At 48.6% G+C, this 18,618-nt stretch overlaps 1 protein-coding gene across 4 annotated transcripts in view; it reads left to right on the forward strand.

Moving 5' to 3' along the window:
- Positions 1 to 18,618, forward strand: part of CACNA1B (calcium voltage-gated channel subunit alpha1 B) — a 329,048-nt gene that overhangs the window by 262,441 nt on the left and 47,989 nt on the right. For all 4 annotated transcript variants that reach the window (XM_066562640.1, XM_066562637.1, XM_066562638.1 and 1 more), the window contains 7 exons: positions 2,031 to 2,127; positions 4,771 to 4,931; positions 5,975 to 6,112; positions 6,916 to 7,117; positions 8,691 to 8,855; positions 9,853 to 9,963; positions 10,128 to 10,211. In XM_066562640.1, the coding sequence (XP_066418737.1) occupies positions 2,031 to 2,127; positions 4,771 to 4,931; positions 5,975 to 6,112; positions 6,916 to 7,117; positions 8,691 to 8,855; positions 9,853 to 9,963; positions 10,128 to 10,211 (958 nt within the window). The remainder of the gene's footprint in view (positions 1 to 2,030; positions 2,128 to 4,770; positions 4,932 to 5,974; positions 6,113 to 6,915; positions 7,118 to 8,690; positions 8,856 to 9,852; positions 9,964 to 10,127; positions 10,212 to 18,618) is intronic.

An 18,618-nucleotide genomic window follows, 5' to 3' on the forward strand; every position in this document is an offset into this window, starting at 1 on the left:
TCCTTGGCCATGACCCCTTTCCCCTTTTGCTTCCCTGCTGCCATTCCCATCCTCCTGGAGAGGCTGAACAAACTGTTCTGCAGCCAGGGCACTGCTGAGAGTCACACCAGGGAGCTGCAGGTCAGCTGGTGGCTCTGGTGACACCAAGGTGACCATGGCAGGGACACTGAGCTGAAAGCAAATCTGCAAAGCCAAGCCTAGGCCAGACCTTCAGCTCTGCTAAAACCTGACAAGAAAGGCAGAAAAAACTCTGCTGGCAGTGCCTGTTTCATCTAGGGCAAATAAAAGATGTCTAATGAGAATCAAAAAAAATTTTTAAAAATATTTAATAGTTATTTTGTGGCTTTGAATCAGTCCTGTAGCTCTGGGAGTAAATCAAATATCTGGGTTTAGAGCCATGTCAATGCTCAGGGTCCAGCTGGGATGGATTAAAATGGCCCTAAAAGAGCCCTGAAGGGTGAGAGAGGGAGAAGATAGGGATCTGTCCATGCCATTCCCCCTCTCCTCCACTTCTACTAAACCTTATGGACAGGAAATTTCTCCTCAAGTTATACATGCTGGGATACAGCCCCACAGCCCCCCAAAAATTCCTGTGTGTCCCTCTTACTGCATTTCCAGACACCTGCAATGCCTGGGAATGGGACAAAGGGACTGGAGCTGAGGCAGGGCTGTGGGGTTGGGCTGGAGGTTCTGGTCCAGCCTTACTATTGAGTAGTATAAGGTTAACAGGGAGTTCTTCATCTTTTGGAAGTGGATGGATTTCCAAAAATTCCCTTTCCAGGGCTGAGCAGGCTCAGCCAGGCACAAAACTGGGTGGTTTCCTCCACTCTTGGTGCTCCTCCCTCAGCACAGGATGTGGGGCAGGCTGGGGGAAGCTTTGCAGTCCTCCCCAAACCTTCGTGGGTCTCTCGTGCCTCTCGTACTTCCTTTATTTCCCTCTTGGAGAAGAGGAATGTCCAGAATAGGTGTGTCAGCATCTGTCCCACACGTTCTTCATTCCCACCTGTGTTCCCCCAGCACAGTCCCAGACCTAAATCTCCAGCCATGAATAAAACTCTGTTCCAGATTTCCATCCCATTTTCCACTCCATATGAAGCAAAGGGAATGTCGTTGTTTTGCCATGGGGTTGGAAGAAGATGTTTCTGTTGTCTTCTTGTGTTTCTCTATTTTGGAAGTGCACGAGGAAAGGAGCTCTGTCCTTGCCTTAAAACCCCTCTTGAGGAGGGACAAGAGGAACGTTCTTGACCTTGCACTTGGTTTTAACAAAACCTAAACCCCAAAAGTGGGGGGCTGACAGCACCTGCATGCCTGAGTGGGGAGTTGCGCCAGCACTGTTCCAGGCATGTAATATATTGCCATATTACATGTTCCTGCATGGGATTGGTGGCATGTCCTCCACGGGAGACTCAGGGATGAGGGAACAGGCTCTGATGCCCAGCAGAGCTCTGTCCCTCATCAGGAAGGCTCCCAGACCCTCTTGGCACAATGTTCCTGCCAGAGAAGTGCACGGAGAAACACCCCTGCCTCATCCAGAAACACCCCTGGCCTCATCCAGAAACACCCCTGGCCTCATGCAGAAACACCCCTGGCCTCATCCAGCTGGGAGGGAAGAGCCTTGTGTGGCTCTGTCCCTTCTCCTGCTGGGAATGGGATGGAGGAGCTGAGCCTCCTGTCCCGGTGCTGCTGCCCTGGCTGGGAGCATTGTCCAGGTGCGGAGTTGGGGCAGGAAGGGCCCGAGGTCCTGGTGAGTGGCTGGGAGGTGACAAAGCCTGGCCAGCACATGTGGCTGAGCCCTGCCAGGACCCTGTCCACCCCAGCCTTCTCCTCTGTGCTGCTGGAGACACCCCAGGTGAGGTTGGGTTATCCTGCCTGCAGCGCTGGTGAGGATGGACACGAAACCCATCAAAACATTCCCAAACCCAACCAGTTCCACCACCAAAGCCACCCTGGATGCCCACAAATATCCCAGTGAGTGGCCTGGGGAGCAAACAATTCCCTCTGTTGTTCTTGTGCCTTTTTCTCCCTTGCAGAGGAACCAAAGGCAAGGACATCAACACCATCAAGTCCCTGCGGGTCCTGCGCGTGCTCAGGCCTCTGAAGACCATAAAACGTCTGCCAAAGCTAAAGGTTAGAAAATAACCCAAATTTTTCCTTCTCTGGAGGTTTCTGGCTGGTCTGAGTGGAAGTTGGTGGACTCCACTTAATCCAAGTTGTTTCTGTTGCTTTTATTTCATTGCAATGAATATTTTAGCCAGATGAGCACAAAGAGTTGGGCAGATGTTGAGCAAATGTCAAGCACTTGGGTGCTTTTGCAAACATCGTGGATAATGTTGGGGATTTTTGTGAATCCACATGAAAATAAAACCTCTACAAATAGAAAAAAAACCAATGCAAATAAATTAAATTACAGTTCATAAGTGGGATGGTCTTCAATGTGATAAAGGAGAAAATGGGGTTGGAAGGGTTTGGCTTTCCCTAGAGAATTTAACATGAATATTGCAAGGTTTTCCACAGGCTGTCCAAAGAGATTTGTCATTGCTATAGGAGAAGCTTTAATTTATTCATCTTTCTATTAAAGAATCCATAGTTCAGGCGTTTATCCCTAGAGCACTGATCTAAAAAATAAAATAAATTTAATTGCCTGGGATTACTCATCCAGCACCAATAATTTGAGAAACAGCCAGGCCCTGCAAAGAGAGAATGGAAGGAGTTAACAAAACTCAATAATTTCTGAGGTTTAGGGATTCTTCAATACCCTTTGTGGGCTGTTTTCTGTGAGAGCTGGGGAAAAAGCAATGAATGATTTGGAAGGGGGAAAATGTGTTTGACAATTTCTGTTTTCACATCAAAATAAGGGTCAGCTGTTCTGTAGATTTGCTTTTGTCTGAGCCCACTATTCATGCTTAAATAATTTTAATTTTATGCTCACTAAATTTATCTAAAAAGGAACATTAATGTGGAACCATGTAGAAATTTCATGTAGGATTTCTGGGCTGCTCAGAGGGATTTCCATCAGGATTTTGGGGCCGATCAGAGGGATTTCCATCAGGATTTCAGAGCTGATCAGAGATTTCCATCAGGATTTCTGGGTTGATCAGAGGGATTTCCATCAGGATTTCTGGGTTGATCAGAGAGCTTTCCATCAGGATTCCTAGGTTGCTGTCTTGGTTTGAACAGACAGGTATCTGCTAAGGAAGGCAGGAACCTCCCCTGAAATGGAAAATGTAAACCGCCTCCCTCTGAATTGTTATAATTTTGAAATTAAGGGGTTCTCAGGTAAAGATATAGGAGTAAGAATGATAGTTCTTTAGTAGGAAAATTAAAATTAAACTGCAGTAATTGAAAACAACAACAAAACAACACTGGCAGAGTCAGAGTAGTCCCTGCCCCCTGTGTGTCAGGGGGTGGCACAGCCCCATCCCATGGGGGCTCAGCCCTCCTGCAGTGCCAGCTGTGGTTCTGCTGGAGCAGGGATCCTGCACAAGGGGGGAGTTTTCCTCTGCAGCTCCAGGGCTGCTGGAGATGGGCCTGGGCTCCCTCTGGCCATGCAGGGCAGCAGAAGCTGCTCCTCTGGCAATGCACTGGGCAAAGGCTGCTGTGCTGTGCCAGGCTCACATTGGATCCAGGTAGGAATGCTTGGCTCCTGCCCTGGGCGCAGCATCTCCCCATGGGATGCTGGAATTGGATCAGCCCTGCAGGGACACTCAATGGCCCATTACAACAGATTCCTCCCCTCCCTCCTGGAGGGAGAATGGGTCCTGGAAGAGATAAAGTGCCCCACCTGGTTTTTCAGGGCTGAACCATTAGCAGAAAATTATGATAGAATTGACACCTCCTGCCAGGTCTCACATTTGCAACCTAAGACAGTTGCATCAGGAGTAATTCTGTGAAAGATTCACTTCCATTCAGAGGAATAGAAGCAGGATTGTACAAACCCTGTGCTCGGGCAGGGACTGCTCAATTTCTGGTATTATGACAAACTTCTGTCTAAAATGAAAGTGCAAATTACTTGTAATGAATCAGGGCCTCATACCCACGTAGGAAATGGATTTGAGGAGTTCTTTGCAGAGAACTTGGGAGTGCACATGCTGACTACATTAGTCACACCTCATTTTGACAGACAGCTCTTTATAAAAATATTTATTCAAAGCATTTGGTTGTTCTGTTTCTGGTATTTTTTGCTTATTGTTCCAATAGTTTTTATCCAACCACTGGAATTAAAATCAAAACCAGTGCAATTTTCATTTTATAATGAAATGTTTGCTCAGGACTAATATTGTCTTGACAAGCTGTGATTGTCTTTATAAATGTTATGAGCAGCATCAGAAGATTCAGTGGCACAGCCAAAGTTGTGGATAAAGCAGGAGATGAAGGAAGCTGGAGTTAGTTCTCACAGCTTTGGGAAGTGTTTGGGAAGCAAAAATCCATTGAAGCATCCTTGGGTGGTGGGATGGGTAATGAGTCCCAAATGAGAGAGATTTAGGTGGGATATTGGGAAGGCATTGTTCCCTGTGAGGGTGGGCAGGCCCTGGCACAGGGTGCTCTGAGAAGCTGTGGCTGCCCCTGGATCCCTGGAAGTGTCTAAGGTCGGGCTGGATGGGGCTTGGAGCAGCCTGGGACAGTGGGAGGTGGGAATGAGATGATCTTCAAGATTCCTTCCAGCCCAAACCCTTCTGTGATTCCCTGAGTGTGATTAAATGGTGGTGCCAAGATTTTGGATGAACTCTTCCTTTCTTCCCCTGCCTTGACCTTGTCCCCCTGCACCCCCAGGCTGTCTTTGACTGCGTGGTGAACTCCCTGAAGAACGTCCTCAACATCCTCATTGTTTACATGCTCTTCATGTTCATCTTCGCCGTCATCGCCGTGCAGCTCTTCAAGGGCCGCTTCTTCTACTGCACGGACGAGTCCAAGGAGCTGGAGAAGGACTGCAGGTACAGCTGGGAGCAGGGAATGGCAGGGAGCAGCTCCCTCCAGCTCCCCAGGCTGGCCCAAAGGCAGGGATTTGCTCAGTGGGAAGAGGCTCCTGTAAATAAGAGCAATAATTCAGCTCAGGTACCCTGGAAGTGAATTTTCCCTTCTTTTTCTTTAGCAGCTCTGTCATTCCTGGCTCTGATCTTCAGGATACAGGGGAGGCAGCTTCCTTTCTGGGAAAGCTGAGTGTGATGTTTGAGAAGGGATTGTGATAGTGTGACTCCTCTTTCCACCTGTTGCCTCCATTCTTAGAGCTCTTATGAATTAGAAAAACACACTGAATAAATAATCAGAAGCGTGGGATGTTAAAGAGCTACTAATTAGCAAGGACAGGGACAGGATGTGAATATCTTAAAAGCCCTGTCATGCTTTGTTCTTCCCAGCAGGCTGGCACGGTGTGTTGTGCATCTCATTAGCTTTTTTCTTGGCACCCAAAGCACCTCCTCAGCACTGTCCTGCTCTGCCCATCCCTCTCCTGCTGCCTGGCACCTGCAGGGCTCGTCCCTGGTGGGGTCCCAGGGGCTGTCAGTGCAGTTCTTCCTTGGAAAAATGCAGCTAAATTACGGAAAGGGATGTGAAATTACAGACTAGGGGAGATTGGAGAGGGTTCTCCACATGCCAGGCCCCTCAGAGTGGGATACATTTAGGAATTAGATCCGACCCTCGAGTAGGAGGCAGAGATGTTTCTCCATCAAGCAGAAGTTTCCTGTGGGGTCAGACAGTTGAGAGGCAGGCATGGTGTTAATGGCTGGCTTTGTCTAATGAATGAATGAATGCCCCGATTAAAATCTCTTTCATTTTCAGACCTCAGGTCCAGTTCCCATGGCTGGAACTGGCTCAAAAATTGGCTTTAACTTCTGTCATGGACTTTGAGGGAGTCCCTTTGTTTTTTACCCACAGCACAGTCCAGACTGTGCTGCTGGGGCTTTCCAACACTCCTGAGTGCTAAGAAATGCCTGATCTGCTTTAATTCTCTCATTGGCTCCAAATCTCTTTTTCCTAGGGGTCAGTACCTCGATTATGAAAAAAATGAGGTGGAGGCACAGCCGAGGGAATGGAAAAAATACGAGTTCCACTATGACAATGTGCTCTGGGCTCTGCTCACGCTCTTCACCGTGTCCACAGGGGAAGGGTGGCCAACGTGAGTACATGGCAGTGGCAGGGGCTGATGGTGCAGGTAAAGCAGGTCCCCAGAGCTCTGAGGGACAGCAGGTGACCTGAGAAATGAGAAAAGTCTTTTATCAGCTAAGTTTTGTGTGATTATTGGGTGAACCAGCAGGCAGAGCTCTGCATTTTCTCAGAAAGTTTTCAGTTCTTGCTTCAGGCTTTTGGACTCACACATCTTTGTCAGGGGTAAAACTGATAATGGAAATGGCAGAAAATGAAGGGGAAAAAGTGTTGTGAGCTCTGCTGAAAGTCTGCTGGGCGTGACAGGCCCCAAATGACATTTCCTGTTCAGCACATGACTTTATTTTGGGACACGTGGAGCGCAGTGTGTGGCCAGGGCTTCCCCGCCTCCACGTTCAACTCTTTCATAAAATAAAGACTAAAACAGCATCAGCCTCCCTTTTCCAGTCCCTCACTGTGTTCCCCTATTTGGATGTCATCAACACCTCTCTTTTCCCACTCTTACTCCATCCCTGTTGACCAGAGAAGAGAAGCCAGATCCAGCTGGATCCTCTCCCCTTTGGGAGGTCAGGGGGGATCAGTGGATCTGGGCGCAGCAAATCTCCACCATTCTGCAGAATGGTGAGAACAAAGGGTTTCCCTAAAAATATCCTCAAGGAAAACTTCTTCCCAGCCTCGTGGGTGGGAGCAAGCTTTTCCTGAGCATATGTGGAAAACCCTGCACGTGAGTGAAGGCCAGGGAGTGATTCTCAGGGGGTCCTTGGTGCTTCCCAGGGATTGTGTTGACCTTTCCTCTCTCTTTGCATTTGCTTGCAGTGTGCTGAAGCACTCGGTGGATGCCACCTACGAGGAACAGGGGCCCAGCCCTGGCTACAGGATGGAAATGTCCATCTTTTACGTGGTGTATTTTGTTGTCTTCCCTTTTTTCTTTGTCAACATCTTTGTGGCGTTAATCATCATCACCTTCCAGGAGCAAGGAGATAAAGTGATGTCAGAGTGCAGCCTCGAGAAAAACGAGGTACCCACCTCTTGTGACTCCAGAGTTGGTGTTCCAGGGGCTTCAGAGCCCCTGGGTACTGGTGGAAGTCCACCCCCTGTTCCCCCTGTGCTGGGGGATTGGAGAGCAGTGGTTATTGGAGGGTGTGTGGTGTAGAGAAATGAGTGGCTGTTTCAGCTTCTGCATAAAAAAAACACCCAGGAAGAGCCCCCAAGTGCTTCCTGTTGGGAACCACTGTCACACATCCCCCTGGACCACACCACAGTGAGGATGGGGAGGCCCTGGCAGAAGCTGTCCCATCCCTGGCAGTGCCCAAGGCCTGGCTGGATGGGGCTTGAAGCAGCCTGGGACAGTGGAAGGTGTCCCTGCCATGGCAGGGATGGCAGTGGATGGGCCTTAAGGTCCTTTCCAGCCCAAACCATTCCATGATTTTATGTTTGCTCGAGTGTGGAGGGGTAGAAGGAGGCAAACCTTGAGGGCAGACCTCAGAAACCAAACTGAAGTTCAACTACTGTGAAAACTCTTCTCTCCAGGTTAATTTTGTGCCTGGCTGGGATTTTTCCTCCTGGCAACAGCCAAAAGGAGATGCCTTGAGAAGAGTGCAAGACCAGGGCAGAAGAAGCTGTGAGGCTTTTCTTTAAAACCCCCCAAAATACCATTGTTTTCCACTCAGGGACCTCCTGAGCTGGTTTTTCTTTAGTTACTGGCATCTGTGTATCTTCCTGCCATGGGTGTATCCAGTTTCCTTCGCAATCCATGCAGATTTTTAGCATCTGCAGCATCCTTCCTCCAGGGTCCCACAGCCTCAATGACTTCTTTTGGGAAGAACCATCTCTTTTCATATATTTTGAAACTGGAGCCTGATTTTTGATGAAAAGAGATGAATTTTTAAGTGATTTTTAATTAGTTCCTTGTTTGTCTAAATGAACAAAAAGTCCAAAATAAAGCAGAATATTTAGAGAGCTTTACCCATGTTATTTTCCAACTGAACAGAAAGTGATTTCAGACTTGCAATTTTTATGTAAATTCAAGTTGAGAAAACGCTCCAGAATCAAAACCTCTTGTAGAAAGCAATTTTTATCACAGTTTTATATTCATAATAAAGTGAACAGAAATAGCCAGTGAAGGGGATCTCTGAGAGTTCCCCCAAGTGCTTTTGGTGGGTAATTTATTGGTAAATTCAGTTCTCATTTTATGAAACATTCTGAGCTCTTCAGGTGTTGCTGTGTGTGAGGACACACCCAAGTTCCACAATACTTTTTAAAAACCACAAATAACATCTTTACCAATCCTCTGGTTCCTATAATCACCCATCAGGAGGAATTGGAAGTGTTTTTGGAAGTGTGAAGGGATCAGGACCTAGGAGAAGCTGGGCTCTAATGGAATGTGGTAGGACTGCAGGAGACATAGGAAAGTTATAGGGTAAATATTCCAGGAGAATGGATGAGGATTTGGGGATCCTCTGCTGCATTTTACAGGAACAGCCAGTACTCACTTGGTGTTAATGCTCTGCTCACTCTCCCAGCCATATCCTGATGGATAAAGACTTCCAGCCCTTTTTGTGGCACCTTTTCATCCCCTTTTTGTTTTGTAGAGGGCCTGCATAGACTTTGCCATAAGTGCCAAGCCCCTGACCCGCTACATGCCTCAGAACAAGCAATCCTTCCAGTACAAGATGTGGAAATTCGTGGTGTCCCCTCCCTTTGAGTACTTTATCATGGTCATGATTGCTCTCAACACCATCGTCCTCATGATGAAGGTGAGTGGGATCTCCCTGAATCTTGGAATTTTGGGCTATTGGCTGGAGAGACTCTCACCTTGAAAGTTGGGGGGGCTCAGCAGAGCAGCCACCACTCCCTGTGTGCCTGGTGGGATTCCTTTGGCCCCTGAGGGAGGTGGATTAGCTGGGATGAGATCCCACCATGGGGTTTCCTGCAGAGTGGTGGTTGGGCTCAGCCCCTTTGAGTGTGTGACCATGGGATGGGAACTGGGATCTGCAGGTCCTGATCTCCAGCCCAGCCTGAGCTTTCTCCTGCAGAGCAGGGTCTTGGGGCTGCTCAAAGTCCAGTCAGGCCATGGGAATTCAAACTGAAACAGAGTAGGTTTAGATGGGATATTGGGAAGGAATTCTCCCTTGGAAGGGTGGGCAGGCCCTGGCACAGGGTGCCCAGAGCAGCTGGGGCTGCCCCTGGATCCCTGGCAGTGCCCAAGGCCAGGCTGGACAGGGCTGGGAGCACCTGGGACAGTGGGAGGTGTCCCTGCCGTGGCAGGGGTGGACTGGATGATGTTTCAGGTCCCTTCCAACCCAAGACATTCTATTATTCTGTGAAATTACTCAATTTTGGAACAGCATCAGGCTCCTGGGATGTGATCCAGAGTGGGGGAAGAGACACAGGTAGATGATGTCCTCCTATCCCTTGCCTGTCTTAGAGTATCTTCACAATCAAGGAGGCCCCATATTAGTGGAAGAAACAGTTCTGCACTTGTCCTCTGGGTTGGAAAATGCCCTTCCTCCCTCCTGGTCTGTGTGTGCTTATAGGGGATGTCCCTCAGCAACAGTCTCCACTGCTGGGGATATTCCAGCTGCCCCCTCAGTACAGGATGGAGCAAGAGAGACAGGAATAATTGTGTTGTAACTCCAAATCCTGCTCAAAGTGAGCACAGAATCCTGACTAAAATGAGCAGGAATCAGCTGGGCAAGATTTTACTCTTGTCAGTGATCTTCCAGTAACAGCCCTTCTTCCATCCTGCTTTAGTTCTATGATGCTCCAGAAGCATATGAAGAAATGCTGAAATGCCTGAATATTGTGTTTACATCCATGTTTTCCATGGAATGTGTGCTGAAGATCATTGCCTTTGGTGTGCTGGTAGGTGCCCTCCTTCTTCCCTTCCACCTCTTTCCCCTCTTGAAATGCTCACATTTCGTGATGCACGTTTAAAAACAAACCAACAAAAAAAATCCCTGACCTGTGCTGGCAAAAAAATAATAACCCCTGGATCCCTCTATTTCCCTTGTGTTCTCATTTGGCAGAATTATTTCCGAGATGCCTGGAATGTCTTTGATTTTGTAACAGTGTTGGGAAGTATTACTGATATTTTAGTAACAGAGATTGCGGTAAGTACAGTTTGCTCAATTTATTTCATTTATAAACAAAGCTGTGCCCTGTCAAGACACTGAACCTTCTCCCTACCAGCCTTATTCCCTGGAGCTGCCTCTGGGAGTCATGATGGCCTTGGCTGACCCTGTTCATGAGCTCAGCTGAGCACAGCTGTCTGCCCCAAAGAGGGAAGGCTCTCATGAGAAGCACAGTGCTCGTGACTCTGCCAGGAAGCAGCTCCCTCTCTCCTGCAGCAAACTACTCCATCCCCAGGCCTTTTCTGCCTGTTCATGGAAAAATCCTGCTGAATTTAGAGAGGGAAAAGACCAAAGGGATTCTGCTGTGTTAATGTGGGAGGTTTTTTGCAGGGCATGTGTCTGGCCCTTGGGGTTCCTGCCCACTGTGGGTCACAGGGCAGGGTGAGGGTGAAGGGAAGTGACAGGGACACAGGGAAAGGAAGAGGTGAAGAGTCTGGACTGGGGGAATGTTCTTGTCACAAAAGCTCTGTAGGGCAATGAATAAACAAACAGCTTTCACATAGGATTTCTGGCCAGCCCTACAAGGGCTGCTGTCTCCCTGCTAACAAGCCTTGTACATCTCACAAAGTGCCCAGACTCATCATTAAATTCTGAAGGATTTTTCCTTAAGGGCAGCCAATGTCTGTCTCAATCCCTGACAGTCTGATATTACCTGATGTATAAATTGCTCCTCTCCTCTCCCAGTGCATGTTGTAGCTGATGATGTATCAGAGTGTGATGAATTTGAACTTGACCATAACTTTTTTCCTCAGTCCCAGGGGTTTGCCTGTAGATCTGTTTTGTGTGTGCTCAGAACTGTGCTCCTCACATTCCTTTACAGGTGGTGGTGAAGACCATGTGACTGTTTCTAACAAAATGCATTTTTATTTAACCTCCTTGGTACAAAATAATGCACAACCCCCCAGGTTTTCTTCCCCATACAAATGATGTTCATTTATCTGCTGGTGAATCCTACATTGTAGGCTTTGGATTTTGTTTTCAGTGCAGCCAGGCTGAAGTTTCTCAGCTCACCCTCTCTGAGTGCTGTGGGAAGGCACAGGGTGCTTGTCCCCACTCCCTCTGCCATGGGATGTGTTTTCTTGCCAAGGGGCACCCAAACTTTTGCCATGGTTTGAAAATTTGTGAAAATATTTGCAAGTCAGCCACAAACAGACTGAAACTTTTCCTGCCCCACTTTGGCCACGTTTCCTGGGAGGAAGCAGCACTGACAGCTCACACAGGGTAAGGGAGCCTCTGGTTGCTCCCAGACTGGTGTCTTCTCCTTCAGGAAGGTTTCTACTTCTCAACACCAAGCCCACATGCTGCTAAAATCCTCATTTTTGGAGCTATTTCACAGGCAAGGAGCAGCCACAGTGCTGCCCTTCCCTGCTCAGTTCAGGGGACATTGCCTCTCCCTCCAGCTCCCACAGCACGGCCCAGCCAGGGAACTGGATCAGGCTGGGCTCTGAGACATTTCAGCATCAAAACCTTTACAGAGTTGTGGGAATTACCCCTAAAACTCCAACAGGGCTAAGCTCCCAGGGGCCCATGTGCCTTTCCCTTCTCCTCCCGGGTGGGAAAGAAGAGGTTTTTTGGTTTATGAGCAACTGGATCCATTCAGTACTAAAAGAGGATTTTCTGAAGGAAGTCACCAGATTCCCTTGGCAGTGTCCAACATGGAGCTGATCACAAACATCTCTCATATAAAAGCCAGATGTCCCCAGGACCACTGCAGCCCTGAGCTCTCAGTCCTTTATGTCTCTGCTCTCTCTAAATTCTCTCCCTTCTGCAGCACCCAGGAGGGGTTGATCTCTTCTCCCAAGTAAGAAGCAGCAAGGGGAGGCAAGGGGAAACAGCCTCAGGTAGCTCCAGAGGAAGTTCAGGGTGGATATTAGGAATAATTGCTTCATGGAAGGGGTGGTCAGGCACTGGAACAGGTGGAGTCCCCATCCCTGGAGGGATTTGAAAGCTGTGTGCATGTGGCACTTGGGGACACTGTTTAATGGTGGCCTTGGCAGTGCTGGGGGAATCTCAATGATTTCAGAGCTCTTTTCCAACGTGAACAATTCCCTGATTTCTGTGTAGCCACCAGATCGCCTTCTCTGCTTTTCCATTCAGACAGAGATAGCCCATGGGTCGTCATTCCCTGCCACTTTTCTTTCTAAACTTGGTTTTCAGCACTTCTTTGATGCAGCTCCTGCCTGATCTCTCTCCAGCAGCTCTCCATCTCCAGGGGACAGCCACCAGCACACACTTCCCTAAGCCACATCCATACACATCCATGCCAGCCTCCCACAGGGACCATGGACAGGGATCAGAGGGATCTACACAGTGCCCTGAGCAGCTCAGCTTGCTTGCAGGGGACACTGATGGCCAGGCCTGGACACCCCTGCTTTGTTCTGGCACTGGGTGTTGGCAGTGGTGCCCTGAAGATCACACTGATAATAGGATTGATAATGGGATTGATAACAGGATTGGTAATGGCAGCTGGCAGGATGCCCCAATGGAATTCATTGCACTTCAGCCAGTGGAATGTGGTGGATGTGGTCTTGTACCAGGCTCTCCACTGCCACGAAAACCTTCCTGCCCTCAAAGCTAGGCTGGACAGGGCTTGGAGCAACCTGGGACAGTGGAAGGTCCCTGCCCATGGCAGGTGGGGGAAGAAGATGGGGCTTTAATGTCCCTTCCAACCCAAACCATTCTAAGATTTTATGGTTCTCCCCTTCCAGTCCTGAGGATGGAAAAGCAGCAGAAGGATGCAGCCCTCTCTTCCTGCCCCATGTGACCAGCTTTGGGATATTTTGTTGAACTGCAATTTCACCAGATTTAAATACTTCTGGTATTGAGAACCTGTCACTGCAGGCCTCCAGCTGGGTAATAATTAGCATTGACTCTGTGATTCTCAGAAGGCTGATCAATCACTTTTTTTATACTAATTAAGAAACCCATCACCCTTACAAAGAGTCACAACACAGGTGGAGCCAATTGCTCCTCCAATCCAAACACCATCACCACTGGCCAATTAAGAAATTACCCTTTGGTAAACAAATCTCCATAACACATTCCACATGTGCACAACAACAGGTGCAGCAAGTGAAGATTAGAATTGTTTCTCATTCTTTTCTCTGATCTTCTCCCAGCCTTCCCGAGAAAGGCCTGGGAAAGTTGTGTTTCTCTCTGTGGCCAGAGAGCTGCTGCCACAAGAACCAATGTAGAAAAATGAACCAACAGAACCAGTCTGATCCAATTTTGAACCAATAGTTCCAAAATAAAACCAAGTTTAGAAAAATGAAGGAAAAAAGGGCTGAAAGAGCTGATGGAGAGATGTGAATGTGCAGGGATGGAGGTGAGGAGCAGGAGGTGCCTCTCTCACAGAGCCCAGCCCAGGTGTGGCCTCTGCCCAGCCTCTTTCCCTTTGCAATTCCACGTAAGGCAGAGCAGGAAATAAAGGCTGGGGATGAGCATCCACTCAGCTGCTGCTGAACCAAGCCCACCTCACCTTCCTCACCTCAGGGCACTCTCCTGGAGCAGGGAAAGAGCAGAGAGGAGAAGAGCTCTTGGATCAGTCCCGCAGCTGTGTCCTCGGCAGGGAATGGCCCTTTCTCCATGTGCCTTCCTCAGCTCCAGCCTCCCCTGCTCAGCTGGGCAGAGCTTGGGGCAGCCCCTTCAGCCCCTCCAACCCTCCTGGCACCCATTCCCACGGAGTTTCCTCAGCTGGGAAGTCCAGGTGACAGCCACAAGGTGACCCTGACTGCCAGCCTGCAGCTGTCCCTGTCCCAGCACCCTCCAGGTTCCCATGGAGATGTTTCCTAGGTGTGACACTGAGCTCAGGCTCACAAATTGTAGCCACAGCACTGTTTTCCTCCATATTTTCCAGCTAGAAGTGTTCTCCAAAGGTAAATAATCCTGGGTGGCCTCACCTTGAGAGACTTGGCTTCCACCAGCCTTGTTTGGTACCTTTAACCCTCTGAGAAGTAAAGACAAAAGGACAAGAAATGTGTGGATTAATTGCTTTGTTTTAATTTTCCTGGTCATGTCACATGTAATTTACTTTGTGATTGTAGTGGAATATCTATTTTTTTTATTTCCTCAGGCAAAAGCATGAATGTCAGTTTTTTTACCCTCAGGAAATGAGGGAAAAGAGGTGGGATTAAGGAGAAGGTGTCCTTGTGGACACAGTCGGCCTTGGGAGGCTGAGTGGGTGTTTAGCAAACTGACATCTATTTCTATGCCTGGAAATATAAAAAGCCATCCTGAGAAGTGTTTGTGAATTGTCTCCAAATTTGCATTACAAACTGAAATGCAAATAACAACTGCCCTGTCTGTGTTACCTCAAGGATCTCCGAATCTCTTTTGGTTCAAAGCATTTTTTATTTCTGGAGTTCCCATAAAATGACACCTCCCCCGATAGCCCAACGGTTTTTTTCCAGTGAAATTTTTCAGAGTTTCCTTTTTGCTTGTCCTGATTACTCATTTTCTCTTTTGTTTCCTGTTTTTGTTCCTTATTTTCCTTATCTACCTGCTGAATCACGCCATCCAATCAACATACAATGCGAAAACCATGTCTCCGTCTGTATGTTGTGCACCTGCTGCTCAAAAAAAAAATATAAAACTTTGTAAATAATCTTGCAAATATCCATCCATGACAACATCACATATAGGACACGGTTGGTTTCATTGAATTTAAACAATTCTTTAAATTCTCTGCTTTGATTTTCTCTCGTTTTTCTTTGATTTGATATGGTTTTGGTTTGGTTTTATTTTTGTTTTTTTTTTTGATGAGAGTTCTGATTGCACTGGTGGAAAAGCCTCACTGCAGCGTGCCCCAAAGTGGCTTCTGCCCTGCACCTCCCTCCCTGGGCTCATTGGTGACCTGAGCAGTTGCCAATAGCCCGTCCCTGCTCCCTGTGCCACCCCTGTGCCAAAGGGGACACTGCCACTTGCTTTATTTCCGTGGGAAATGGGAGGAGATGGCGAGGGAAGGATGTTCTGCACCTGGAAACGCTGGGTTTGGAGGTGGTGGTTCCAAATTCAGCTCTCTCCAAGTGGGTTTGGCTTCTTTTTGGATGAGAGGATGGAGCTTTCTGCTGAAGGAAGCACCTGACAGCCTCACAGGGGTTTTAACCCATGCATTGTAAGGCAGAAATATTATTGGGGTGATGGCAGACTCGCTTCCCTCAAATCAAAAATGATGGGAAAGAAGGATCTTAAATTGGAAAATTCTCTGTGACACCTACCCAAAGAAGAACCCATCTTGCCACCACAGTGGACAAAGAGTCACTGGATGCAAACCCAAAACCCCAAGTAAAATGAATAAATCATGTTATGACCAGAGCTGAAAAGTACCAGGAACCAGATCCCACTGGGAATTCAGTGCCAAAGTGCAAATTTATTCCAAAAATTCCTTTGGAAATATTGAAATTTATCTTTGAAAATCACCAATTAAACAAAAGCGAATCCATAAAGGAAAATGCAATCAAAAATATATCTATATTTCTATTCTTAATTATTTTGGCTATAGTTGATGACACAAATGAGACCAAAAACTTCTCAAAAATCCTTGCTCAGCCACCTAACACCAGCTCTTGGATCTGTGAACATCCATGTTTCCTGTTGCACAGTTGCTGTTAAGAAAGAAATCAGGGTGAATTTTTATTTCCAGGCTGCACAGAAACTCCATGCATGTTCATGGAGGGTCCTGGGGGGACTTTTCTGCTGGTGTGCAGCAGAGAAAAAGACAATGTGTAAGCTCAGTGCAAGCCAAGAAGGGAATCCTCCATGCTGCTGGATCCCTTCCAGATGTGTGGGAGCACTCAGGATAAATTTGGAGACTTTGCTGCACATTTGGCCCAGGCAGCACAGAAAAGGGCTCTGGCATTAGCTGTGAACATAAAAATATATTGGGGAAAAATCAGTTTGCTAAATTTTGGCTGCTGTCCCTGTTACTGGTCAAAGATTGAAAAGCTCATCCTGTACTTTGTTAGGATTGGGGTTATTCCATAGAGACAGATCCAGGCTCCTTTGACCACTTGGCATCCAGGTGAGGACTTTGGAGCACCTCATTGTCCTCTGGAGCTGCTGCAGTGACCCAGCAGGAGCAGCAAAGCTGAGAGGAATCCTGGAGAGGAGGAGCTGAGGGCAGAGCTCCCATCTCTGCTCTGGGCCAGGGACAGGAGCCAGGGCACGGCTGGGGCTGGGCCAGGGCAGCTCAGGCTGAGCTCAGGGCAAGGCTCTTCCCCCAGAGGGTGCTGGCACTGCCCAGGCTGCCCAGGGAATGGGCACGGCCCCGAGGCTGCCAGAGCTCCAGGAGCCTTTGGGCAGCGCTGCCAGGGATGCCCAGGCTGGGGCTGCTGGGACAGGGGCTGGGTTTGATGATCCTTGGGGTCCCTTCCTGCTCAGGATATTCTGTGATTCTGTCAAGCAGGGAATAAGGAGAGTTCTGGGCATCACACACAAAATGTTCCAGCATTCCTGACTCAGGATGGAAGGACTGATAGGAAGTCCCTCCAAAGGCACCATCCTCGAGACACAGACAAGGGTGGCAAAAATCTTCAGCCTCTTAAAATCAGCAGTGGATTCCCCAAGCTCCAGATGAAGCCAAAACATTGTGCAAGATTCAGGAAAACTTCAGTGCTGACAATACCACAGACATTTACATGGGAACTCAGCCACTTCCTTATCAGTAATTCCTTAATTAATTTATTAATAAGGTGATTCTTGTTGATGCCAGATGAAGAGAAGTCCTAAAGCTTCCTGAGTGAGCCAATTCTTGCTTGGTCAGCTGCCTCTTCCTGCTGCTCCTTCTGCATCCCTGTGGACAGAGGGAGCAGCTCCTGTGCTGGGCAGGAAACCACTCCACTGCTGAAGGCACTGGGACACAGATCCAGGCAGTGCCTGTGCCCTGCTCTTTGTGGCTTTCCTGATTTGGAGCTCCCAAAAGAAGCAGGACATGGAGATCCTGGAGTGCAGAGGAGGTCATGGAGCTGCTCCAAGGGCTGGAGGAAGCTCTGGAGCCAGGCTGGGAGAGGAGAAGCTCCAGGGAGAGCTGAGAGCCCCTTGCAGGGCCTAAAGGGGCTCCAGGAGAGCTGGAGAGGGACTGGGGACAAGGGATGGAGGACAGGACACAGGGAATGGCTCCCACTGCCAGAGGGCAGGGCTGGATGGGATATTGGGAATTAGGAATTGTTCCCTGGGAGGGTGGGCAGGCCCTGGCACAGGGTGCCCAGAGCAGCTGGGGCTGCCCCTGGATCCCTGGCAGTGCCCAAGGCCAGGCTGGGCAGGGCTGGGAGCACCTGGGACAGTGGGAGGTGTCCCTGCCATGGCAGGGCTGGCACTGGATGGGTTTTAAGGTCTCTTCCAACCCAAACCATTCTGGGATTCTATGAAAACAACCTAACAAAGGGTAACAGAGCAGGCTCCCATGGTGGGGCAGCCTTCAAGGGCAGCTCTTTATCAGTGGTGTTTATTCTCCCTGTTTCCCACTCTCCCCAGTTTTCTTCAGGGATGCATGGCCCATCTCCTGTTGTGGGAAGTGGTGGCAGTGCCTGGCCATGCCCAGACCCCCAGGCTCCCTTCAGTGCCAGCCCTTCCTTTTTCAGGAAAATAGTGTCAGGCCAGGGGGAAATGATTTTCCAAACCTAATTTATTATTCCTCAGATGGGTGATAAAATCCTAAAGCTCTGGTGCATGTTGTGAGCACTGTGAGCATCTGTGCAACAGGAAAGCAAAAAAAAAAAACAACCTGGAAAAGATGACTTTGATAACCCAGACATCAGATATGTGCATGGCACAGAGGTGGCTCAGTGGGAGAAGAATTGATGCCAAAAACTGTTTTACCTGAGAAATACAGCAAAGTGGAGTTTCCCCTTTGGCTGCATGCCATCCCAATTGCTGCCTGGAGAGTTGAGGTGTGGGAGGATGGGTTTGGTCTGTGGGGTGCTGAGGGTGCCGCACACACACGTGGAGCCCCTGCAGCCCCCAGCAGTGTGGGGAACTGGCCTCTCTCTCCAGGCAGTGCTGAGAACGGCCCTTCCAACATCCCAGGGTGGTGGGAGGGGGATTTTCCTGGGTTGGGAGTGGCTCCACACCGAGCCAAGCCTTTCACTGCTCTTTAGGAAGTGTCAATGCCAGAGTTAAATAGGGAATGTGGGGGGAAAAAAGAAATCTATGGACTGTTTGTCCATCTGAATCCCAGGGAATGAGGGGATGACAGACATAACTGCACAGTCTTGAACCCTTTTTGCATTTCTGTCCATTTTCCATGGTAGCACTGGGGTAGCTCAGCTTGCAAGGAGCCCAGCCCAAAGCAGGTTTTAAACATCCTGGCAGCTGTGCTGATGAGGTTTTAGCAAAGCCTGAGCAGGACAATGCTTCTGCTTCTGGGCTGCAGTTATGTGAGAGGAGGGAG

Source organism: Molothrus aeneus, chromosome 19 (assembly GCF_037042795.1).
Source record: "Molothrus aeneus isolate 106 chromosome 19, BPBGC_Maene_1.0, whole genome shotgun sequence".
In the NCBI taxonomy this organism is placed as follows: Eukaryota; Metazoa; Chordata; class Aves; order Passeriformes; family Icteridae; genus Molothrus; species Molothrus aeneus.